The sequence below is a fragment of the Fringilla coelebs genome, assembly GCF_963513975.1.
Source record: "Fringilla coelebs genome assembly, chromosome: 1".
Taxonomy (NCBI): domain Eukaryota; kingdom Metazoa; phylum Chordata; class Aves; order Passeriformes; family Fringillidae; genus Fringilla; species Fringilla coelebs.
Window position 1 is genome coordinate 2208758 of NC_140028.1, and position 26007 is coordinate 2234764.

The following is a 26007-nucleotide window of genomic DNA, read 5'->3' on the forward strand; positions in this document are numbered from 1 at the left end:
ATGAGGACTCCTCTTGTCACCTTGCTGGCGGCTGTGCTCTGTGTGGAACAAGGTGAGCCTCTCCTGCTGCTCCTACTTAAGGCAAAGGATTTGGGGGAAGATGGTGACAGTTTTCCACGTGGCAGAACTCCAGAGGGCTGTCACCATCTTTGCAGTGTTGTGAAGGTGTCACCAGTGTCCCTTTGCACCTCAATCAGTGATTTGATGCAGAAATGAGAATCTGATGCATTGATTCTTCTTCCCAGTGCTGGAGCTCAGGTGGTGCTGGATGCCAGGTTAAATCCACACTGTGGTCCTTGGGACCTTCCAAAAGGAGGCAAGCTGGAAGGGATAGAAAGCATAACAAAATGGGGTTTTTTTTCCCTTAATAATTTCAGTTTTTGAGCATTTTAGAGACTTTTCTGTCCTGCTTCTTCCTCCCTTATAGTGGTTTGCCATGTGTCTTCCTAGAAAATGCAACACTGGGAATTTTTGTAGATTAAATCAGCGGCAGAGGTGAAAGAACTTTTCATGTTAAAGGCATCCTGCTCCCAAGTGTTGTCCTCCTTCTGGGAGTGAGACACACGTGTTGCTCCATCACTGCTGGCATGTGGGAATGATGACCAGAGTGCCAAAATTTCCCCCACACATGATGGTTTCCCAGAAACCATGATACAAATCTGGTTGAGAAAGAGGCATCTAATTAATCAATTATCACTGAGGTATCAACCCCCTACTCCTACATCCTTTGGAATGGTTCTCCAGCGTGCCTGGAAGAGCAGGACCTTCAGACAGCTTTGGGTGGGGGAAAATGACTATTCAATTACTAAAAAAAAATTGATTTGGTGCCCACAATTCCTGATTGATGCAAACTAACATGGACAGAAGCGGAGAATTTTCATCCTAGTTCTCAGTGTGACCCAGGATGAATTGGAAAGCTTACAGAGATCCAGGATCACAGGTTCATGGTGGGATTCCTCACCAGTGACATTTGATATTGTCAGCAGATTCCCAATGGATTTAAGGACAGGCTTTTACACAGCACCTTTCTGTGGCCCAGCCCAGATCCAGAATAAGAGATTTCAGCTTTCTGGCCTAAAACTGGGACAAAGGAAAATGTGGAAACTGGCATTTGGTCCTTCTCAGGTACCCTGGGTCTCATCCAAGACCCTAATGACCAAATTTTGGTCAAAACTCTTCATCTCTCAGCTGATCAAAGAGGGGTTTTTTGCCTTTTCAATCCATAAACTCACTGTTTCGTGAGTTTTGTGTCCAGCAAAAATCATAAACAGTCTTGATCCTTTTCACAGAATCACATTAAGGGTGGAAAAGACCTCTAAGATTGTCAAGTCCTTGCTGCAATGTTGGACAAGACCGGGCATATATTTGCTTAAGGTGTCCCTGAGAGTTTCCAACAAGGAAGACTCCACTGCCTGGAATTGCTCAGAGACTCTCATCCCTTTGGGAATTTGATTTTAATATCTCTTAGCATCTGTTTTTGTTCTGTTCTCCCATATTTCCACCACAGGATACTTAAAATATTACTTTCCTCTTTGCTGCTTTTTTCTTACATCGTGAAGAAGACTCCTGTGACTTTCCTCAGCATATTCTCATTTTCAACAAACAAACGAAACCCTTCCAACCTTTTTGACAAGGTCACATTTCCAAGTTCCTTCTCTCCTCCCTCTCCTCTGGTCCCTCTCCAAATGCTCTGAATTTTTGGAAGTGCTGTGGAGAGATCTGAGCACCAGGGCTTCAGCTGAGGCTTTGCCAGGGTGGAAAGGCCACTCTGTGTATCTTGCACATGACATTTCTGCCCATGTCCCCTTGGGTGATGCCTGTTTCCGTGGCTGGAATGTGACACTGTTGATTCCTGCTGTTGTCACTGTGGTTCTGAATTGTAACTGAACTATTTATTTGTCACCCTATATTTAAGCATCTAAGTTTTATCTGTTGTAATTTATTTATCTTGATTTAATTGCATCCAATCTTCTTTTTCACTCTTTTATTGCATCCATCTGTCAAAATCGCTTAAAATCACGGGATGGCTTGGGGTTGAAAAGGAGCTTTAAGATCATCTCATCCCAACCCCTGCCATGGGCAGGGACACCTTCCACTATCCCAGGTTGCTCCAAGCCTTGTCCAACCTGGCCTTGGACACTTCCAGGGATGGGGCAGCCACAGCTTCTCTGGACAACTTGTGTCAGGGCCTCACCACCCTCACAGGGAAGAATTCCTTCCATTGCTCCAGTTGGTTTGACCAATAATCCTTGGAATTACCCTCTGAGGGTGTTTTCATGCCTGGCTTTGCACCCCTTCCCTGGAATTTTCAGCAGCTCGTGTTTCCTGGGTTTGCTCGAGAACAACATCACTCAAAGTTGTGCCAAAAACTCCATAAAAACCTCCTTGAATCTCCTCTACTCTGATCATGAAAATTCAACTTCTTGTAGAGGTGAAAAAAGCAAAAAAAGCTGCACAGAATCAACAGTTGGGGACTTTTTCCTTCCTTCCTATCAGAAACTTCTTGTTTCGTGGTGTGACCTCTGCTGTCCTTCCACTTTCTCACTGCCAACTTCTTATCGGGCAAAAGTGTGCTCACAGGGACGTGTCCTTTAGTTGCTTTTGCCCTTTCCAATGTGACAGACTGGGCCCAGACTTAGCAGGAGCTCAGTCAGCATTTGGCTTTGTCTCCCTCCAAAAATCAGCTTTGTTTTTAAAGGAACTCAGTCACAAAACCCCACACTTCGCTCTGGGCGATTTCTTGAGCTCTGAACTCAACCACCAGTATAAAACCTTTCCATCTGCCCAGCTGCAGAGTGCTCTGCACATGTTTTGGGGTGTTTTTGTTCTTCTTATGATGCCTCAGGTTTTAGTTTTTATATTTTTCAGATTCTGTACTGCTTTAGTGTGTACTTCTGAGCTTCATATTAGGGGATGGTGAGCTCTCTTCACAGAGTAGGGAGACAAAACAATTCCTTCTCTAGCTGGGGACCGAGGACAAATGATCCAAATCTCAGGCCCAAGAGCATAAACAATAGCAGAATCAAGAGAGAAAAACAAGAAGGATGGGACTTCATGGGCTAAAGCTGGAACTGGACAATTAACTCTAATGTGCAAATGGACCAAAACTTATAAAAGTGAGAGACCCTGTGACCGGTTGTCCAGTTTGTGACCATTTTGGGTTTATCTTGGGTGTAGCCCTGGCTGGGATCTTGTGCTGCCTAAGGTGTATCCATTAAAGCCTTCTAATAAATCCCTACTTTATTCTTTAATCTCTGTTCTAGGTCAGCCTTCACAAGGCATCACTTCCTTTTTTTTTACTACTTTCCAGAAGTCTCGCCTACCACATTCTGGTTTGGAGGGCAGACACAGACATTCTCAGCAAGAAACTCTGCGTGACCTTCCTGCCAATCACCTGCTGCAGACGTAGGAATTATCTCACCAAATCTCCCTTTAGCACTTAAACCAAGCTTTTGGTTAAGATTTTCCATTCATTCCTGATTTTATGCTAGAAACAGGAGCTTGACAGAGCATCTGAGGGCTCTCACCAGACCTCCTAGAACTGAGGTTAGGCCAGTTCAGTGACGTTCAAGCACAAAAAAAGAAATGTGACAGCAGTCTCTGAGCCACATGAAAGAGAAGTAGGACACTGGACATTGTCCACCTCCTCAAAACGCTACGGGCATCTTTAAATTCTCCCTGCCAAGCCCTGCCCAGGAGAAACCCTGAGCAGTAATTGGCAATTCCAGTGGCTGAGCCCTCAGCTATGGCTCAGCAATAATCTCCTTCATAAAAGCCCCCAAATCCTTGAATTCTGCTCACATCTCCTGCTCCCAGGGATTGCAAACAGATCGATAACACTTCGCAGCCTGAGCCAGAGGAGACAGAGAGGGATTTAGCGCTGCTGCCACGGGTCAGGAGATAAAGAAAGTCACTGGTCATTCCCACAGAAACATTCCTCAGGCTGTAAGGAGGGAAATGGAGATCTCTGCAGTGGGGTTTTTGTAGCCTTTAAACCTTGTAATGTGCTTTTTCCCATTTTTTTTTTTTTTTCTGTCCCAGTTTATCCATTCATGTGCTACACCTGCCAAGAACAGGAGTCCAACAAGGACTGTTTGACCATTTCCATGTGTGCCAAGGAGGACAAACACTGCGTGACCGTCCGGAAGGACGTCGGGACAAGTAGGTTTGGGAACAACACCTTGTTTGTTTTGTAGGAGAGCAGTCCCAGGAATGGGATTTCATCCCGGTTTGGGAACAACAGGCCTTGATGACCAACTTTTAGGAGACAATGACCTTGTGGCTGCTGCAGTGTCCAGACACACTCGATATTCCTGCTGGAAATTGGGGAAATGATGAGGACACACAGAGCAGCACCAGGGAGTGGTGTCTTGGTTTCAAAAGGCAGGTGCCTGCTAAGGAAGGCAGGAGCCTCCCCTGAAATGGAGAATGCAAACCCTCCCCACTCCTCTGAATTGCTATGAATTTTAAATTAAGGGGCATTCAGGCAAAAATATGGGAGCAGGAAATAACAGTTCTTTAATAGGGAAGGAAAAAAAAATTATAAAATACAACAATGCAATACACCAGAACAACACTGACAGAGTCAGAACTCAACCTGACACCCTGTAGGTCAGGGTGTTGGTAGCAGTCCAATTGGAAAAGTGGCTGCAGTCTTCCTGGAGTGTCAGGCATGGTTCTGTTGGAGCAGGGGAGTCCTGTAGAAAAAACCAGGATGTATTCTGCCTCTGAAGATCCGCGGAAGAAGAGGAAGCTGCTGTTCCCCTGGGAATCCAGTGGAGATGCTGTGCTGGTGTGTCAGAATCTCCAGATTATATCTGGGTAGGAATGCTTGGCTCCTCCCTCTGGGCGGAGCATCTCACCATGGGATGTTATAGCTCTTATCAGCCATACAGTGACATTCAATAGCCTCTTCTCAGCAGATGTCCCCTCCCGAGGGAGGAGTGATTGTGATCACTCAGAGAGAGAGAGAAAAGGAGAATTGCCCACTTGACACACTCTGCCATACAGATGGTAATAGAATACATCATGCCTTGCAATCTGGAACAAGTGGATCCACACCTGGAGCCATGCATGTTTCACTCCCAGAAGCGTTTTGGCCAAACCTCACCTGACTCCAGGTCTGTACTGGGGGCTCTGTGCCCTCAAAGACCTCCACATGCTCTTATCTCAAAACTCAGGTCCTGCAGAATGTTCCCCCTCTATTTATGCTGTAGGAAAAACAATCCTGGTGGGAACGACCCAGCCTGAGCATCACTTCAGGCAGCTGGAGCTGAGAGCCACAGGTGCTAATTCCATGTTAGGATTGACAAAACCTAAAAACATGGAGCCCAGAGAAGTCCTGCTTGGACTGGATGATCTTAAAGGCCTTTTCCAACCTTAACAGTTCTAGGATTCTATGGCACTGTGACTGTCCCATCCCTGGAAATGTCCAAGGCCAGGCCAGATGGGCCTCTGAGCAACCTGTTCTGGTGGGAGGTGTCCCTGCCTGTTGGATTATCCTGGCTTTGATAGAAACAGGGCAACTGAGAGGCATTTTAAAAGATTTTGTTCCATTATCAGTCTCGTAGAAGGGTGAGACATAAGAGATGTAAAACTCAACTCCATTCTATCAGAAGCCAACCCATTTCCTGGTTACAATACTTTATAAATGTTTTCCAGCCTATCAGCTTTTGCCACACAGTGCTGCTAATACTTCTAACTCCAATCACCTCTATTTTTACCCCACAAGGTCCTGCTACAATGCATCTTTCACAGCTATAATTCTCTAAAATACCCGGGGTTTTTTTGCAAGGCCATAGTTTGAAACTTGTTGAAACTTATTTCTAGTTCAGTCTCTCTCTCAACAATGTCATCTCTGTTCCATGGCCTTCCCAAGTCAGCACACTTTATCTCAGTGTTTGCATACAGATGTACAAGACTGTGTGAGCTTTCAGTCAGGTTTTGAGAATTCGTTACAAATCCAATTCTCACATCTCCCCCTCGTTTTTTGGATTGTAAAAACTTTTTTGATGGTCTTATTTATCATTTGTTGTACACAGTGAAGTACACAAGTATACAATTCATTACAAATCCACTTCTTATTTCTGCCCATGGATGATTTTTAAGGTGCCTTCCCAAGCCATTCCATGATTCTACGATTAATTCCATGAAATTTGCCTTGAGGATTAGTGCCTGGCCTTCCTTTACTCACCAAAACAGATTTAGCCACAAAAATATTTAAACAATTATTTTTCATCCTCCCTTTTCTCCTTTCTCCCCCACTTTTTTTTTCCTGCACTAGAGCCCAACAAGCCTAAATACGTCATCTCCAAGATGTGTTCTCCAACATGTCCAGAAACAGGTCAGCAACAAACCCAAAGCTCCCAGAATGTTTCCTGCTGTGAGAAACCCCTGTGCAACGTGAATGGAGTCAGCAGCAGGCAAAGCAGCCACGGAATGATGTCCCTGGGTGTCCTGGCCAGCATCACTTACATCTTTACATACGGATTGTGATGGGTTTGGAAGAGCTCTCCGTGATGGCTGAAATAAAAGTGTTGTTCTGGGATAATTTTCCACTCTTAAAAATTCGTGTTTTGTGGTTGAGCTTCCCCCTGGGATTTTTGAGAGAGCCTGGATAAGTCAGGTGCTGAACTCCCATTGATTTCCTGAGCCTGCCTGAATCTGAAGTGTCCCCAGACATCCAACTCACCTAAGAAAACATATAGAAAATGGCCTTTTTGACACGTTCAAGCTTCAAATCATTATTGTTCCGAGGAGATCCTTGAAGGTATAGTTTTGTCTCTCACTTTCAAAGCTCTGTGAGGAATAACATCCCACCCTGCCTGAAACACAGGGAATGGCTCCACAGTTGTGTCAGCACAGGGGATGATCAGAGAATTTGTTCACAGTGAGTTTGGGTTATCAAACATCTGTTTATAAACAAGCAGGTGGAAGTAAAGCTGATTTGTGGCAGTGTTGTGGACTTTTCTCCAGCCTCAGCGGGGAGATATTTTTGGCTCCTCAGGGTCTTTCCTCCCATTCCCATTTTGAAATGAGCTTCTCTTATCAGAGAAAAGGGGGAAAGGCAGAGAGGGAATTATGTGTCTGAGAGAGGAGAGGGAGTGGGAAGGTGGGAGGGAGAAAGGAAGGAATGGGGGCAGCCTGCTGAGCTGGGAGCTGCTCTCACACTGCCTCCTCACGGACCTCATCCAGCTGGAAAAGACATCCCCCTATCTATTCCCCTCTTTTTCCCCAGGGCCAAAACAACCTCACACAGCTGTCACCAATCCCTGTCATTCAGAGGCTGTGAGAGGCTTTCTGCAGACCCACGTTCCTGGCAGAGAAACCATCGATTGTGTTGAGCTTTGTTTGGTTTTGCCCTCCACGCTCTCTGCTCCCTCCTCTCCCCGCAGGAGCTGCAGCTGAGGGGACACAGAAAAGCTCTGTAGGAGGCCTGGGGGTGTCACAGGGAAGAAGAAGGGCAGCCAGCCAGGGACTCACACAAACAGCTCAGAGCTTCTTGGGTCACAGCCCCAGCTGCAAGCTCCCATTCCTGGAAAACACACAGGAAAAAAAAAAAAAAAAAAAAAAGAGAGAGAGAAAAGGAAAAGCTGGCAGCATCCCTAGCTCAGCTGTGTCCTGGGAGAAACCAGAGCTGGTCCAAACAATTGAAGGGTGTCGGGGTTTTTTTGTTGTGTTTGATGGTTAAATGAGATCTTTGCTTTCTCTGAAGCATTGCCCTGGAACTCTGCTGGGCTTTGGTTGCACATGTGGAAGGATGTGGATTTTTGAGGCAATTCTCAGCGCCTGGATTTCAGTTTTCCAGGAGGACGAAAGATTCCACACCAACTTCATGTTTTGTGCTGTGGGCTCTGGATCTGATGACTGGTTTCAAATATTTTGTTTAATGGATGGAGGGGAAATGAAGGAAATTAAGGAGGTGACACCACAGTGGTGGGCAGGGACAAGAGGACACTGACACCCCACTGAGCTGTGCCTGGAGATGACAGATGTCAAAAGACCAAATAAACAGCAGAACTTGCTGTTAATTTTCCCTCACCAAACACAACCTCAAAAGGGAAGGAAAATTAGGATGGATAAGGGGAAGAACAAGTTTTTAAACCAAAACGAAGGAAGAGATATCCACTGCTCAGGGCAGGCACTGGTAGGGCTGTGGTGGCTGTGCTGCATCCCCATCCCAGGACCACTTCCTCCAGGAGCAAGTCCTCCATACCCTGCACAGTTTTTCCCTGCCAGACCTCAGGTGCTTTTAAAAAACTCCAAGAAATTTGGGATCCAGGCCAAAGCTGTTATTGTTTTACCGCCTGTCATATTGGCAGGAGAACGAGGAAGTAGAAGGAGCAATTTGTATCTCAACCAGTTTTGCTGGACACGAGAAAGCAAAATCTTGGTGGAGAGAGCATCTGGAGGGGAAGGAACAAGTGGAGGGTTGAGATAAGACAGCGAGGGTGTCTGAAACCAGGATGGACACAGTTCAGGAGAGAGAACAAACTTTACCCTGATCTTTTGCGGACCCTTACTCCCAGCTTTTTCCCCAGTTTTCACTACAGCAGTTTAAGTGCTGCCAGAAGGTCAAATGAGAGTGGTTTCCTAGAATTGTCTAACCCCTGTTGTTCTTCTAACCGTGACTTTTCCTGAAATTTCTGGATGCCAAAGCAGCTGAAGTAGCCAGGTTATCCCAACTGATTCCCTGGAGGTGAAGGGATTGTGTTTAACAGGATTTACTCCTTGTCTTGTCCACCCACCTAGCTCCTGGACTCAAAGCTCCCAGCTGTGGGAACTTGTCTTGGTTTCAAGAGACAGGTGCCTGCTAAGGAAGGCAGGACCCTTTCTTGAAATGGAGAATGCAAACCCTCCCCACTCCTCCAAATTGCTATGAATTTTAAATTAAGGGGCTCTCAGGCAAAAAATATGGGAGCAGGAAATAACAGTTCCTTAATAGGGATGGGGAAAAAAATAAAACAATGCAATACACAAGAACAACACTGACAGAGTCAGAACTCAACCTGACACCCTGTTGGTCAGGGTGTTGGCAGCAGTCCTGTTGGAAAAGTGGCTGCAGTCCTCCTGGAGTGTCAGGCATGGTTCTGTTGGAGCAGGGGGTCCTATAGAAAAAACCAGGATGTATTCTTCCTCTGCAGATCCGTGGAAGAAGAGGCAGCTGCTGCTCCCCTGGGGAATCCAGTGGGAAGCCCTGCAGGTGTTTCAGAACCTCCAGATTATATCTGGGTAGGAATGCTTGGCTCCTCCCTCTGGGCGGAGGATCTCACAATGGGATGTTATAGCTCTTATCAGCCATGCAGTGACATTCAATGGCCTCTTATCAGCAGATGTCCCCTCCCGAGGGAGGAGTGATTGTAATCACTCAGAGAGAGAGAAAAGGAGAATTGCCCACTTGACACAAGACAGCTGCCATAAAGATGGTAATAGAATACATCTTGCCTTGCAATCTGGAACAGAGCTGAAGGTCAGGAAGAGTAAATTTGGAGGTGAGAATTGTGGATGGACTTTGTCACCACTGATCCTCTGAGTGGAAGATTGCTGGAACTCTTTTAAATAAAGAAGGAAGAAGGACAATTTAAAACTCTCCTTCTTGACTGGAGGTGAGGAATGCGCTGATTATGAGGTCACAGCTCCTTTTCCACACTGGTTCCTCCCTTCCGTGGGCTGGAGGAAGGTGCAGGTAGATCAAGGTGTCAGCTTTAGGCAAAGCCTATATCTCCTTTTTTTTCCCCCATGGACTGAATCAGTCCCATTTCCCTCTTCCAGTGTGAGGTTTGGGTGCTGGTGCTCTCTAGGCTGAGCTGTCTGGGAGAAGAATTCCAGGTGATTCTTGGAGCCTCTGTAGGATTTATTTTTCCAATGCCACAACTTCGAGCTGCACTTGCCGAGTCAGGAGTTGTGTTTGTGCTTCCACGTGTGGAGTAAGAGGGAAAACAGGTGTGGAGACACAACCACATCAAACACAACAGCAGGAGCCACTTTGCTGCCACAGATATTAATGAGATGAACTAATTAACACATCAAAAGTGAATAAAATTAGTGTTTTCTATATAAATATGCAAATCAGTGAGGGTTGTCAGCCTAAGTGGTGTCCAGGAAAAATGGGAAAGGAAATCCATCACAGCTACCAAACCCAGCCAGTTTCTCCTGCTCCTGTTTCTTTGTGACAGGGAAATTTGGGTGTTTTGGGAGACTGGGTAACAACAAATCACAGACTCATTTAGGTCTGAAAAAACCTCCAAGATCATTGAGTCCAACCTGTGACCAATCCTCACCTTGTCAACCAGACCAGAGCACTGAGTGCCACCTCCAAATCCTTTCCATGAAAAAATATGGAAATAATCCATTATTATAAAAGGCATAGGGACACACAGAGCAGCCAACCCAGAGTGGGGAAAAAGCTCTGAAATAAATCATCAATCAATGGTGTAGGGACTATAAAGGAGGAAGGGATGATCAGCAGGGATTTTGTGACAGGTGGGTGATATCCCTCCCTGTGACAAGATAACAAAATCTGTGAGGGTAAAAGTGGTACCTGTCACACAGCTCAGCCTTAATAAAGCTTTTGGCACAGTGTCACGTGATGGGCTCAGAAGCAAAACCAAGGAAACCCAGTCGGGCTGAAATCACGAGCAAACCACAGCCAACAATTTGCTGTCGGGCTGGAATGATCCATTAAAAGGCTCCTCTTGGCTCTGGGATGATGCAAAGTTTTAATTGCTGGTTTGGATGATGCATTAGACAATAAATTCACTGAGCTCATGGGTGACGAGCTGAGAGAATCTGCAAACAGGAGAATTCTGGGTGATTCCAGTAAATGTAAGTGGTAGGTTGAGAAAAAGAGGGTGCAGTTTAGGAAGGACAAGCACAAAAGCTCTGCAGTTAATGTGGCACAAATATGGGATGAGGGAATCTCCCTCGCAGCAATCTGGCAGGAAAAGAAGATGTGCTGGATCACAAATTTAACACATGTCAAACTTTGGGGAAAAAATGTGAAACAGAGCCTTGCTGGAATTCTGCACTCCATGGAAAAATCTTACACATTGCACAGGGAAGTGTGAAGTGGTGTGTGATGGGATGAGAACTTTGCAGATCCTCCAAATGGAAGGCTTTGTTCTTCCCACTTTTTGACTGCAGCAGCAAAGAGGATTTTAGATAGGATCAGAAGGAATTCCTGGCATCCAAAGTAGGGTGAAGAGCTGGAAAACTGCCTCCAGAAGCAGCAGCTTTAGCACCATAATTAGGATTCATCAAAGCATGGAAAAACTCTGGTCTCAGCGTCTCCACTGGGGCTGAATGAACTCATTCCTGGTCATTCCCATTCCTGCCTCCCTCTGTCACCTTTCTGACATTCCCATGTGGAGCTGGTTCCCTCCACCAGAGCAGAACTGGGGTGCTCAGGGCTGGGCTTTGCTTTACCACAGAACCATGGAATGTTTCGGGTGGAGAGGGACCTAAAAGATCTCGTTCCAACCACTCTGGCCATGAGCAGGGACACCTTCCACGAGGTCAGGTAGCTCCAAGACCAAGGCTGAACAGCAAAAGTGACCCAAAGCTCTTCCAGTGATGTGGAAAGAACTTCCATGTAGGAATTTTCACTCCCAACGATGCCCAGCTCCAGGGGTCCCAGGATTTCAGTCAACACTAAAGCAGTGCTGAGGCAGAAGGTGGAGAGAGCTCTGCATAGGAATGATGCTTTCCCCATTTTCCAGCTGATTCCTAACTCAGGCAAGTCCTTAAATTCCACACAAAGAATTGGGGGTGCCAGGGGTACAATTTTCCGTGGTCCAGGAGAGGCAGGAACAAGCGCTGGCTCTGTGCCCAGTGCTCACAACAGCTCACCTGGGACCTGCCTGCAGCTCCAGGATGCAGAATTAGATGTTAATCAGCAATTAGATAACGAGCAGACACCGCTCCTGGGAATGAGAAACTCCCTTCTGCAGTCACAGGAAACTGGAGGAATAAAACTCCCCGTGAGATCTTCGGGGAGAAGAGAGAAGAGACTTTATATTTGATAATATAAAAAAAATCTTGGAGAAAGTGGATTTTGCCTCTCACACTCTTCCTGTGGATTTCACTGGATCACAAGCACCAGTGTGGGTGTGCCCAGATCATCTGGCCCGTGTCACTTCTGTGCCACCAGCAGCCAAAAAAGATGAAAGCCCTGCAACTCCCCTTTTGCCTTTACGGTTGAGCACAAGGTGAAGGTAAAAGGTGAAAGGCAGAGCAAAAAAAAACCCCAATTTTGGTTTTTTTTTGCAGCTTTTGGTGAGACAATGCTGTCTTTGCTCACTTTCTGTTTCGTTTTCCCCCTTTGACATGAAATTCCTGAATATTCCAGCCCTTTTGTTTACTTTATCTGAGTCTTTTATGGCTCCCACCCTGCTCTTAGTCCTCTAGAGCTTCCTATCCAAGGTCAGCTTGTTCTTTCTCTACTTTTGAATGAACACAGGCACTCAGCAAGTGCCCTTCCTTTTACCTTTTGCTCTGCTGGTTCTTCTGGCTCTTCCACACCCAAGAACATTCCCATTCCTATTTTTTACACCAAGTTTAACATTTCCACTACAAGCCTCCATAAGTCTATCACCTTGCCTACAGCTTCAGCATATTTTTGTGCTGCCTCCTTGGAGCCTGGTGAATTCCTTGCCCACGGGAAAGTGCATTTTTTTTGGTGGAAGGAGTAAGGGAAAGGACTGAAAAGCCTCTCCCACCCCAAAAAAACTGGAGATGTGGGAGAGGAGGTGCCCAGAAAATTTTTGGGTGGTCCAGAACCTCTGATGGCACAAAAACAGGCCAGGATTGGGAAAAAAAAAAACCTGTAAAATGAGTCCAGAGTTCACCCAGGAGATGGAATTAGCACTGGAGACAGGGATAGACATGATATAATTAAGGATTAGTGTTGGAAAAGAGAATAATGAAATACCCTGAGTTGAAAGAGCAAAAGGATCAGTAATTCCAACCCTAAAAGTCACAACCTGAGGCCAGAAACAGATGGAGACAAACCCAGCACATGGTCAAGGTCATCCAGGACGTGGCTAGAGACAGAGACACTTACAGGGCCTAAAGGGTTAGGCTTGAGCTTAAAGGGGGTTCCTGGAGCCATGGGCACGGTCTGAGGAGGGCCCTGCTGAGACTGATCAGGGAAATTAAAGTTTTTTTGCCTGAGAAAAAAGCTCTTCTTAAAGAGTCACAGTCGTTTTCCTGTCAAAGCCTAAAAGAAGCACGGCTGAGGGTGAGTCACACAGATTAGGAAGGAGGAAGTGTGAGAATTCCAACACCAGCTGAGCCTCACCAGACAGCAATCCACTTTCACCTTAGGCTGGGGAGAGAAGGGAAAAAGAAACGTGGATGTCAGCCAGAAGTGAAAGTTCATCAACCTGACAGTCAGATTCTGACTGCAGGCTGTGGTTGGAGGGGGCAGATGAAGGTTTTATTCCTTTAGCTATAAAAAAAATATAAAAAAATGGTGTGGCCCAAAGACCTGGTTGGGCACCTTTAATTCAGGAATTTTCAGGAATCTCAGCAGCTACCTGAGAGAAATCACAGATTTTTCCCCACAGGATGCAGCAGAGGTGGTGGAGGGAAGGGACCTGTTTGGCATCACAGAGAGCAAAGAATAACCTGCAGCTTTGTTTGCCGGCAGAAAAATCTATGTCTGGAGCATCCTTGGGCGCTCCAAATATGATCCTGAGGGTCTCCTGGACAACTTTGATCCAGAGAGATCAGGAGGGACTTCAGGAGGGGAAACATCCAGGCTGGGATGAGGAGGAAGGGCTGGGATATGGAGTCAGGCCTCTCATTCATCCAGGCGCAGCAGGATGGTGGGAGCAGGAATTCCAGGGATTCCAGGGATCCCAGTTCCAGCATTCCATGGAGGGTTGGGGGCTGTGCCAGCACCTGGAAAAGGAGGACCTTCATGCCCAGACTATGCTGCAGCAAAGTGCTCAGGACACAGAGAATTTTGGGGATGAGAGGAAGCAGCAAGGATGGAGGTGCTGGGCTCCTGCTCTCTCATGTCCTCCCAGTCCTCTGCCAAACTGATTCTCCAAATTTTGGCAGGTGAGGCAGGACTCTGTCACAGAGCAGTTCCAACCCTCTCTGGAAGAAATCTGAACAATTCCCAACTCCAGAGCATGATGCAATTACTGGAAATAAAAAAGGGCTCTGTCCCCTTCCTGTGTCATTGGGGGAAAGCTGTTTGAGCAGTTCTGCTTCACTGACAGGGGAAACGTCTCATTTGCAAATTCCTCTGGGGTTTTGGTGCCTCACGTGCACAGCCAGGCCCAGGAAGTCTCACACAAACCCTGGAACAGAAGCATGGTGGGGAAAGAACCTCTCTGTGTCCCACCTGGCTCCACAGAAGCTGAGCAAGCTTTTACTGACCCTCAATTACAAGCTTTAACTCATCTAGTGCCTCTTCAACATCAAACCCTCGCAGGCCTAGTTAGTCTAGGTTTAATTTCTGCACCATCTCTGCTGCCCTGACCCATCAAGGGCCCTGTCACACTCATAATTTCCTGATTTTGACTGTACCCATTCCTCCCCTGCATGCCACAAGCATGAAGTATTTACCCCAGCACCAGTTTGCCCTCTGATCCAGCCACCTCCTTATCTCCTTCTCCCTCAAGTGTGTTTTTATAGCTGTCTCCACCTTTTCCCAGCACATGTCACATTCCTGGTGCTGGACTCTACCCCTGCTGCCTCTCTTGCTTCACCCTTCTTTTTGTGAGGAAATATTTTTTGGCCTTGCCCTCACAATATTAAGCCAATGGCTCAATAAAGTCCTCCAGTGACCTCCAAACTTGCAAGGAGAGGCTGGAGCACTCGTGACAGTGTTTTTTGGGCTGGACTAGAGCAGAAATCTCTGCCAGCAGAGTTGCTGTGTTGAGTCTGTCCCGCACAACAACCTTGGGGGGGAAGTGGGAGATGATTTTAGGCCACAGAAAATAAAATATCCTCAGCTGGAAGGGACCCAAAAGGATCATCAGGTTTTCAGAAGGGCTTCCTTCCTTACCTGGTGTAATTCCCACCACAGAAAACTGGTCCTTGGTGGCTCTGGTCACCTCTTCCTTTTGCAGCATCCTGTCATTAGTGCTGTCCCCACCCAGCCATTCCAGCAGTATCGGGATGACTCCAGATCCCGTGCTGGGTTGTGACCTCTGTGACTCTTAGGTCCTCCCTGTTCCTTCTTATCAGCAGACAGACCCTCTCCAGGGGAAAAAAAAAAAATGGGGCTGATAATGTTAAATTTAAGTGTTGGAGAAATCCTGGAAGCTGTAGATCCTGGGGATGAGGAGAGTATAACATAAAAATCCTAAATCTGGGTTGGAAAAGATCTTAAAGATCACCCAGTTCCTGCCTCCTGCCATGGGCAGGGACACCTTCCACTATCCCAGGTTGATCCAAGCCCCATCCAACCTGGCCTGGAACACTTCCATGGATGGGGCAGCCGCAGCTTCTCTGGGCAACCTGTGCCAGGGCCTCTCCACCCTCACAGGGAAGAATTCCTTCCCAATATCCAACGAAAATCTACTTCCTCCTCGTTTTGTTAATGTGTCTGAATTTCATTTTTTCAAGTTACCACAAAGCTGACACTTCCCATTTCTTTGGTATTTGGTTTGTCCCAGCAGCCTGTTCCAGTGGAAGATATGAGACCACAGAAACTGCTCGGAAGTCAGTTCCTGCTAGAATACCTGGCAGTGACAAATAAAACTGAGCCACAGGAAAGAAAAGGGAAGCAGGGGTTTGCAGGCATGGGTTTGCTTCCCAAGCAGAGTGCTCTGAATGCCTCCAACAAGACAGGAGCCGGAATTTCTCCTGACAGATGCATTCGCCAAGAAATGCTGACTCTGCAGAATTAAACCCATCTGTGGCACAGAGTTTGTCAAGCCGGCTTGTTTCCTGCTGGCTCACCAGCCTTCCCCTCCATTCCCAGGCTTTCCTTATAGCCAGTTTCCCAGGGGCCCTCCCCCACTGCCCCTCCTGCAGCTCATTTCCTAGAGGATTTAGTTATTTCCATGGGACCTACTGAATTTGGGACACTCCAACATCAGGGGACTTATTTACAGTCTGAAGACTCATCCTGCCAAGCAGCCCAGGCTGTCCCATGCCACCCCAGCTGCTGGGCTCTTCAAGCTTCCCAATCCTGTATGTCTAATCCAATTTAGGCTCTGGCCAACAGATGGGGGAGCTGGTTCTTTAAGTGCTTGGATCGTGAGTGGGGGCTGTGCCTGCAGAGGGGTCAGACCTGAAGAGGGGGTGTTGACAGCAGGGACAGGTTCTGTATCCAGGGGAGTCTCGCCTGCAGAAGATCCATGCAGGGAGCCGTGGATACAGCGAATGTGCGAGGACGGGGTGGTTTGGAAAGTGCGGAGGACGATGCGTGTGTGCTCAGGGGATCTGTGAGAGGAGATGCACGGAGGAGGGAAGGGAGGCAGGAAATCAGCAGGTCCTGCGGGTAGAGGGAGTCAGAGAATCACGGAATCCCAGAATAAACTGAGTTAGAAGGATTGCACTTGGATGAGTGGGGTCCAGCACAGAGGCAGCCCCCTACTCCTGTCTCCTCCTTCAGGGAAAGAGGGGACCCGAAAGGGGGCTGGAAAAAGCCTCCTGGGGCACAGTTAGGGGAAATCTGGCTGCGTCCCCCCTCGGCCAGCAGCTGCCATGCCGACACGCTCCTCCCAGCGCCCCTTTCCCGGCCCCGGTTCTCCCCAGCGGGGAAACGAAACCAGGCGTGGCCGGGGAGGCGGAGGGGGGAGGCGGGGCGGGAGCCGGGCCGGGCCCGCGGGGCGGAGCCGCCGCCCTTTCCCCACCCCCGGCACCCGGCCCTGCCGCCAGCCCCGAGCTCCTCCAGCCGCCCTGCGCATCTCGCCGGCCACATCGTCCGCACCATGAAGGCGCTCCTGCTCGCCGTGCTGGCCGCGGTGCTGTGCGTGGAGAGAGGTAAGGGAAGGGGATGCCCCCGCCACCATCGCCTCTCTCGCAGGTTCCCCCGGTCCCTCGCCAGCCCTGCGTTAGAGAGCAAATTGGGGGTTGGGGGAGCGATGCGTGTGGCAGGGTAGGATGTGGAAGTTGGAGGTTTTTGGGGGATATAAGGGTTGAAAAGGGGTCGGGGCACAGCGCTGAGCCGCGTTATGGTTCGGAGCGGGATGCGGGGGTGTCTTCCCAAGACGTGCCTCGCAGCAACGTCCCTCCTGAAGCAGGAACTTCAGGGCTGCCCCGCCTGTATGAATAGGTGAGCATCTCCGGCTGTGCGGGTGGATATCCTGGAGCTTTTCCCAGTTGCAGCTCGAACAAAGAGCAGGGCCGGCTCCGCTCCCCTTTTCCGGCGCAGCCAGCCGGGATAACGGCGCTGGGATGGGCTGAGATGCAGCCGAGAGGACGGGGGCTGGAGGGGAGAGGCAGCCCAGCCCCGGCAATGGCTGATGGAGCAAAGTCAGGGCAGAGCCACTCGCGATTCTGGCTCCTGCTGCCCACTCCGAGCATCCTTCGGGGCCGCCTGCGGAGCGCGGTGACCCCTAAGGGACGATGCCCTGTGGGGCTGCCGCCGAGCCTGGAGAGAACGCAGTTCCTGTCGCTGTGTGTTGAGCTGCCAAGTTGCCCAAGTCGCAGGGCCTGCCATGCCCTCCTTCCCCACGGACTCCATTCCTCACTGCCCAAACTCCTCGGGGCCGTGCGAAACCGCGTATTGTTCCCATATGTCGCTGCTTGGAGAAACCGAACAAAGAGCCAAACGGGAGAGTTCTGAGCTCTCCCAGCCCCTGCTCAGCAAACAGGATCCCTGCTTGTTTCCCGAGGGCACCGCTGAGATGAGACTGGCTGTTTGCTGCCCTTTCCAAATTCCTCCCTCCCAGTGGGATCCGGGAAGCAAGTGGCGATTAAAGCGTTGGGTCTCCGGCAGAGCCCAGCTGGCTTGTGCTCAGCTCCAGCGGGCAAGGCCAAGGCAATGAAGGATTTCATACCCCCCCCCCAAAAAAAATAGCACAACCCCTTCAGCTTTAAAAGTAAGTTTTTATCCAGGCAGAAGGGTTTGCTGCAGGTGGTTTTATCCCCAAACACTTCCAGCATGTCCTGGGGGGGTTTCACAGGAAAGCTTTACCTCCTGCTCAAAGATCTTGCCTGTGGATCTTGATAAGGATTTTGCCTAAGAGAATGCAAAAGCGACATCCGGGCTGAATGGAAAAGCTGCCGATGCAACAGCATTTTCCTGGTGCTAGCAAGCTCCAAAGTGGGCTTTTAAAGGCCTTTTCCCCCCAGTCTTTGCAAGAATGATTCAACCCCTTATCTCTAGGAATTCCCCCAAATGCTCTGCTCTGTTTTGGGAGCTCTTTGTTCCTCCCAGAAGCTAAGCAGCAAACAAATAAACATATGAATTCTTCCACTGGTGAAAACAAGGCTTCTCTTTTTGCATTGTTCACTCTTGTGATTTTTTTCCCCCCCCTTTTTTTCTTTTAACCTTGAGCTCCAACTCTTTGCTCCGTCTACAGCTGCATGAAATGAATTCTGTCACCCCTCTTGTGCCTTTTGTCTAAACCACTCAGCCTATTTGTGCTCTCACAACTCTGCAGTGGGTGTTTTTTGGGGGGCAGGAAGTGGCTGAATATTTATTTTCTTAAACTCTGCCTCTCCTGAAAGGATTTTTTTTCTTTCTGTTAAGACAAGGGGTAATGGGTGGGTGTGACAATGAAAGTCATGGGGACAGGTAGGACATGCAGTGGCAGGAGCAGAGATGGAGTCACGTGGCAGAGAATTTCATGCCCAACAGCACTTTTATGTCATGTCCGAAGATTTCTGGTGTGCTTGTTTCTGGAACCTTAAATGAACAGCATTGCACCACTCAGCGCCTTCAGTGCAGTGAGCAAATACATATGGGGACATCTGTCCTGCCAGAACACCCACTGGAAGCCTGTAATCCACTTCATTCCTGATTGCTGAAGATTCCTGGGATGAGTCAATTCACCTCCTCGGGGTGGTTGTGAGGTAAAGAGTTTGGGACAGGTCACCTGAGACTTCACTCCGAGGTCCCTCATGGAGTTGTGGCCAGCCCAGTGAGGGGCAATGACTCAGTGGCTGGTCCCATCCTCCTCCTCCTCCCAGTCTCCTAAACGCAGAGATCCACTGAGGAATCTCTCCTGGAGGTTTTGACTCAGCTGGTGGCCCTGTAATCCGGCGCTGTGGGTTGTGGTGGCTGTCTTGGTGTGCTCAGGTAACCCGGGTTTGTTGTGGGGATTCTTTCCAGAGGAAGGATCCTTGGAGGGTGCGTGAGCCAGTCCAGGAAATTCCTGCTTGAGGGGTTTGTGGTCTTGGCTTCCATTACAAAGCAGAGATTGGGCTCCTCTGCTGTGACATTCAGGATCTCCCACTAACCCACTTTAATCCGTTTCTCTGACATTATATTTTGTTTTCTTTCCCCTCCTTGGCTGTGCCTGCTCAAAAGTCATTCCTCTGAGAGCAATTGGTTTTTTTTCCCTCATTTTTTCTTGTAGAAGCCTTTTATTTTCCTGAGAGAAACAGGAATGAGAAGAACAGTCCTGTGGCAGAGTGGGACAGATGCTGAGCAATATTTGTCCAAATAATAATTCTTCAAAATACCCATGTCAGTAACTTCTGTGCTTCAGAGAGCTCTCCCAGGGCTTCCCCTTCGTCATTTCCTTAGGAAAATATTCCGAGGGGGTCTATAAGAAAGCTGGAGACGGATAGGATGAGCAGGAATGGGTTCAAACTGAAAGAGAGTAGGTTTAGGTGGGATATTGGGAAGAAATTCCTCCCTGTGAGGATGGTGAGGCCCTGGCACAGGTTTCCCAGAGAATCGGTGGCTGCCCCATCCCTGGAAGTGTCCAAGGCCAGGTTGGACAGGGCTTGGAGCAAACCTGGTATAGTGGAAGGTGTCCCTGCCCACGGCAAGGGGTTGGAACTGGATGATCCTGAAACTGCCTTCCAGCCCAAACCATTCTGTGATTTTTGGTAATCCATTTGTGGTGGGGCTGAAGGAGCAGGGACGGGGCTGCCTCACGCTTCCCACTCTCAATCAGCCCCCGCTCTGTTTTGCATCCCATAAATACAGAAAGGGAAAGGCAGTGCCTCGTGGAAGGGCTGCCTGGGAGCTCCGAAATCCCGAGTCCATGGAAGATTGGGAACAGACCTGATCTGTCTGCATATGTAGGTCAACAACTGCAGCGTGGATGTGATGCTCTTGTATGTAAAATACAGAGATCAACGTGCCCGTGGCCGTGCTGAGTCTGGTCCAGGCTGTCTCCACAACCATTTCCCACCCCAAATGTTGTTTTCCAATCATTCCTCTTTGTGAGGGATGAGGGATGGGAGCCAGCTATTCCATCCGGCTGCTGTAGGATAAGCCTTAAATGGCCTCAAGTTGCTTTGGGGGAGGATTAGTTTGGAAATGAGTAAAAAATTTCTTCACTGGTCAAATTTTGGAACAGTGGTGGAATCACCATCTCTAGAAGCGTTGAAAAAATTGTGCAGCTGTGTTGCCTAAACACTTGGTTTAGTGCTGGAATTTGGCAGTGCTGGGTTAATGGCTGGATTCAAAGATCTTAGAGGTCTTTTCCTGAAATGATTCCACGATGCTATAATTTTAGGGGACCTGCAGGTCTTGCAGGTCTTGAACATTCTGCAGCTGAAAAATCATTTCTACCTCATGCTACAGCTCAAGCATGGCTTGATCTTGGGTCATGGAAAGTTTGAACTTATGGTCACACCTGGAGCATTTCCCATCAGTGTGACAGAATCATAAAATCAGAATGGTTTCGCTTGGAAGGGATGAGATCATTTAGTTTCACTGCCCCCCTGCACCCATGTCCGTGGTGGCTGAGCTGAAAGAGCCCAAACCTCAAAAATCTCTCCTCTGGTGTTTGGTTTAAAGTTGGCAGCTGTAACTCAGGCACATTCTTGGTGCAAACAGGGCAGTGACAGAAAGTACCAGGCTGTGGTAGTATCAGCTTTAGCTGATAAGAGCTTGAAATGCCTCCCTGAGGCTTGAACCCTTTGCTTGGCCAATTTTTTTGGGGAAGGAAAGAAAAATATTCCCTGTTGCAGGTTGATAAAACTGAAGCAAAAAAATGTTGCTGTGGGCAGACGTGAGGCATCCTGTGGGGGACAGAGGTGGGGACCTCCAAGTGAGGACATCTTCGCACCAGCCCCTAAATGAGCTTTGCCTTTCTCTTGCAGCCCACACGCTCGTCTGCTTTTCCTGCTCGGATGCCTCCTCCAACTGGGCCTGCCTGACGCCTGTCAAGTGTGGAGAGAATGAGAACCACTGCGTGACGACGTACGTCGGAGTGGGACTCGGTGAGTGGTGACAGCACCTCCTCCTGCCCCTCCTGGCTTCCCTCCTGGGTCACCTGCTGAGCTGCAGCGAGGCTTTGCCTTCTTCTGGCTGGAGGGGGGAAAAAAAAAAGGGAAAGTTCTGCTTAGCAACTGAGTGTCGGACCATCCCACGGGGATTCTGAGGAGGGACGCGCTGCCAGGAGGAGTCACGTTAAAGCCCACGTGCCTGCACCGATGCCCGCCAGTCCGGGGGGAATTTCAGGCTTGGGGGCGGGGAGTTTGCTGATGAATAAGTGAAGGCGTGGAGGATGCTGCAGGCTCCCTGTGTGGGAAGCTCCAGGGTTGCTATTCCTGCTGATTTTTTGCCTCCTGCTTGGGTTCTTGGTCCCTAAGTCCCACCTTTGCTTCGCTTTCCGCGGACGAGGCGGGAAGGGAGGGTTGTGGGTTTCCTTCCTGAGTGCCTGGAGAGATTTGGGGGGGGTTCCTTCCTTCCCAGCTGCTGCTCCGAGGGAGGCAGGATGCTCTGGCAGATCTCCTGGAACCTTTGCAGAAACCAGAGCCCATCCTGGCTCTCCCTGGCAGGAGTGGGGGAATTCCATGCCCAAGTCTGAAGCATGGGTGGGTCAGATGTGCACAAACAGAGACTGGGAGCTTTTATAAACTACCCTTCGTAGCCCAGTGCTAATGGTTTCCTCTTTCCTGCCTCTTAAGATGGGCTGTGCCTCTTTGGGAATGCAGCCTTGGCTGCCAAGTGTCTCTCCAGTGCTCCCTGTCTCCCTTGAGGGAGCTCAAGAGGGATTTTTGGGATTCCTCACGGGAGCGTTGCAGCTGAACATTGACCAATGCAAAGGGGTGTCCCTGGGGTGTTGTGTGGTCTCTGGTGTCAGCTTATCACGGGTGATCCTTGATAAGATGGGTTGGCTGGGATTCCTGTCTCCGAGAACCGCTTCATCCTCTCCGGAGCACTTCCTCCTCCCTGTGCCACCTGCACCGCCCCGGCTCTTCCAGTGCTGAAATTCCTTTGCAGAGCAGGTGATCAGAAACCCAAAAAAACCCCCCATTCTAAACCTGTTTCTTTTCCTTCCTCTCCACCCCACCCCAAATCCAGGCGGCAAATCCGGCCAGTCCATCTCAAAGGGATGCTCCCCCATCTGCCCCAGCGCCGGGATCAACCTGGGAATAGCGGCCGCCTCCGTTTACTGCTGTGACTCCTTCCTCTGCAACATCAGCGGTTCCAGCAGCATCCGAGCCAGCTACACCATCCTGGCCTTGGGAATTCTCATCAGCTTCATCTACGTCCTGCAGGCTCGCCAGTGATGGGGCTGCCTGAGGAAGAGCCGCCTCCCACGGGTCTCGTTAGCCAATATCTTCTCTGTTGCTGTCTGCAAGGAGATCCTCTACTTCTCAGCAGGCTTCCAAGGTGATTGTTTCCCAGACTTTTTTTGCTCTTCCAAGCGAGTTGGAGACCTGGGTGGTTTGGCTGAGCTGTTCTCCTTCTCCTGTGGACGTCTCCTGCTGCACTCTCGCTCCTCCTTCGCCCAGGTGGATGATTTTGGAAGGGTTTCTGCTTTTTCTACCTATTAATGATCCCCCCTCCCCCCACCCCCTAATTTCTAAAGTTGGTTGAACCAGGCTGGGACTCGCTGAGAACAGATTCACCCCAAGCACCACCAGGTCTGCTCCAGCACATGGGTGGCACAGGCAGAGGGAATGCAGGATCCAAAGGGAGACACATTCCTGGCCCCTCGCAGCTGCAGTCTCTTTTTATAAAATAATCTCGTTTCTTCTGATCCTGGGCTGACTTTTTCTGGAAAACCAATGCCGTGTACCTTGTCCTTCCAAGTTCTGTAAGTGCCAGACCTGAATAAACTTGCTCCTGTTGTTACCTGAGATGGGACGTGTGTGTGTTTCCTTGCTCCAGGGATTAGGAACTCTTTAATGGAAAATCCCAATATTGTACCCAGCACGAGGGTCCCTCACCCTCTCAAGCAGCTCTTGGGTGCTTCATCTCCACATCCTTTCCAGTTGTGAGCAGCAAATCCATCTCCTCCCTGTTGCTGTCTTGATAAAAACCTCTGGGCCAGCTTGTTCCACCTCCCTTGGGAATGACTTCTTCCAGGTGCATTTTAGTGATAAATGCCAGGTTTTGGGGTCCGAGTCAACTCCAACGGAGCGATTACCCTGGTGGAAGGACTCTGAAGTGAATTTGCATTTTACAAAGACTCGGTGCCTCAGTTTCCCCACTTTGGACTTGTCATGGTGACCATCACAATGGCGATACCTGAATGACCATGGGCAACAGGTCTGAAAAATGTGGTGGGAGTCAGAGGAGAAGATGTCAATACCCAGATCTTTAGGTCCAGCCTTCAATGCCTGATGGTGCCCATGGACTGCTGGAGGTAACTTCACCACCCAACCTTCCACATCTGCTGTCCCTCAGCTCCCAGGATCTTCCCAGATGTTTTGGCAAGGTTTTTCCTAGAAGTTTTCAGCTGTTCAATGGGAGATGTATCCTCCTGCCCTCTCTGTGTCTTCTGTCCTGCCTACTCTGCTTGCCTGTGGACCTGCTCACCACAAACCAAGCCAAAATTCAGCCTTAAACTGTCAAGTTCAAGCTCTTTGTTACTTCCACTGATTGATCAGAAGTGCACTGGGCTTTTTTTTTTTCTTCTATTTCTAGCAGCAAAACCCAGATGTTGGCACATTTTAGCCATGCCTCATACCTGCTTTTCCTATTCTGTGTCAAAACCCAAACAAAAGCTCCACAAACTTTCAGTTCCACCTCTGTCCTCTCTTCAGGTAGTGATAAATGAAAGGTGGTTGCAGTTGTACAGAAATGTTGGTAACAAAAGTGGTTCTGTGTTTTTCCCCCCCCCTCCCTTTTCCCCCCCCTTTTAATTAAAGTGACAGATGTTAATGACAGCTTTTGCAACAGGAGGGATGGGTCAGTGGGATGTGATCTGTAATTTAGGGGTTAATTTGGGAAGAATGCATCACTTGTGCTGGTCCTTGGATGTGCCTTCCTTTGGATAATGCATCCTCCTGGGACCTTGGGGCCCGAGGTGGCCCACAAACCTCTGCTATGCACGTGGGGCACAGGGAAAATTGGGGAAGAAGAACTTCCTAAACTGAGATGAATATTCCCCAGCTTCCCTGTGCCTCATCCTTCCTCCCAAAAGGGTTCAAAACCTCGTTTTTTGGGTTCATTTGTCCCTCTGTGCTCGCTGTGACACTGCGGTGGCACCCAGAGCACTGTGCATTGAATTTAGGGAGGCTCTGTCTTTTCTGGCCATCTGGAGAAAGGTTTTGGAGTTGGTTTGGGACTCGATTACCTTTAGCAAAGAGCTGAACTTTAAAGCCATCAGCTGTGTCCTGATGTCCATCCGTGCTTTTATGAGGATCCTGATGATGCCACACTGGACAGCCCCGTGGGCTGAAGACCTGATTGTCTCCTCCAAGGGCCATCTCCTTCCTTTCTCGGGGTTCCTTGGCCAGTGCCAAGGGTTTGGTTGTGCCAGGGAGCAAAGGCTCGTGGGAGGAGCATCCAGAGGCTGCTTATCCCAATAAATAGCAAATTACATTGATGGAATTGCCAGGGGAGGGAGCTGAGGGTTGCTTGGATAAATTTCACAAGGAGATTTATTTTTCTTCCTCGCTCTCTTTTTGTCCCTTCCTTCCCATGTACTCTTAACTAGAATATGGAAAAAAGGGATATTTTCAGTATTTCCTTTCCTGGCAAAAAACATTTGGATAGATCCATGTGTGTTTGAGAGAGGGAGGGAGTTGACAGCTTGTCACAGTTGAATCCCAAGCACTTTCTCATCAGTCATGCCAACTCTCACTATTCCTGGTCCTACTCTAGGTTCCTTTTTTGCCTCCAAATCCCCAGAATGACAAATCTGGTGAGAACCTCGTCTGTTGTAAAACCCAGGCCTAAAAATGGGCAGGTGAAGTAATTAAAATCATTAACAATAAGGCAATAAGTAGGAAAAACAATGGCATTTATGAAGTGTTCAGACTGGTGGGTGGGTTGTTGACCCAAATGCTGGATTTGGAATTTGAGGGCTGTGGTGGGACAGCCCTGAAGTGCTTTGGATGTGTTTCTCTGGACTGTGGAATTAAGAGATCAAAATCTGAGCAGAAAACTCAGATATTCACCTATCATGACAAGACAAGAGGTTCTGAGGGGAGGAGGTTTGGCTCCCTAGGTACGTAAAATATCCTGGAAGAGTTTTTACTGGAATTTAAGAGCTAAAGTGAAATACCTGCCCACTTTGGAGAGTGTCCCTGAGAAAATGGTTTCAGTGCTTCCATCCTGGAAATGGCTGTAATTCACCAGCAGCTGCTGCCATCTCCCACCACCCCACCCACCAAGGGCTCGAATTTTTGTGGATTGTCTAAAAATGCTCAAAATCCATTGTGGCATCAGCAATTCCCACACAGGATCTGGGGGTTTGCTGTTTGCCCAAGAAAAGGACTTCAAAACGAGCACAGTTCTTCCAGCTGGTTTTGAGAATTGTTTTTTTTTTCCTTTAAGGGCAAAATTTCTTTTAGAAACCACAAACCTGACGTGACTTCCTTGCTGCAAGAGGACAAATGATCAGTTGGTTGATTACCACTGCAAGGATCCACTTTGCTGCTCCAAGGATGTCCTGGATTGGTGTTGGTTTGCTCAAGTTGGGTTTTTTTTTGAAGTGCTTTGTCTCCCAGGGACTT

The 26007-nt window shown here is 48.7% G+C and overlaps 2 protein-coding genes across 2 annotated transcripts; both read left to right on the top strand.

Moving 5' to 3' along the window:
• Nucleotides 1-6495, top strand: LOC311164357 (lymphocyte antigen 6E-like; the record flags this gene model as incomplete). Its single annotated transcript, XM_084223783.1, has 3 exons — nt 1-52; nt 4042-4161; nt 6284-6495. 3 exons carry the CDS (start codon nt 1-3, stop codon nt 6493-6495), a joined length of 384 nt encoding a protein of 127 aa, XP_084079909.1.
• Nucleotides 6496-16802: 10307 nt separating this feature from the next.
• Nucleotides 16803-23181, top strand: LOC311156815 (lymphocyte antigen 6E). The gene is made up of 3 exons (XM_084211072.1): nt 16803-16947; nt 21193-21312; nt 22400-23181. The coding sequence occupies exons 1-3, from the start codon at nt 16896-16898 to the stop codon at nt 22606-22608; spliced, it is 381 nt and encodes a 126-aa protein (XP_084067198.1). The 5' UTR covers nt 16803-16895; the 3' UTR covers nt 22609-23181.
• Nucleotides 23182-26007: the final 2826 nt, after the last annotated feature.

Excerpts from the sequence above, each read along its gene's own strand:
- LOC311156815 (XM_084211072.1), top strand. The coding sequence starts at position 16,896 with ATGAAGGCGCTCCTGCTCGCCGTGCTGGCCGCGGTGCTGTGCGTGGAG. Across the intron at positions 16,948-21,192 it reads GGTGCTGTGCGTGGAGAGAG|CCCACACGCTCGTCTGCTTT; the intron begins GTAAGGGAAGGG and ends TTTCTCTTGCAG. Across the intron at positions 21,313-22,399 it reads GTACGTCGGAGTGGGACTCG|GCGGCAAATCCGGCCAGTCC; the intron begins GTGAGTGGTGAC and ends CCCCAAATCCAG.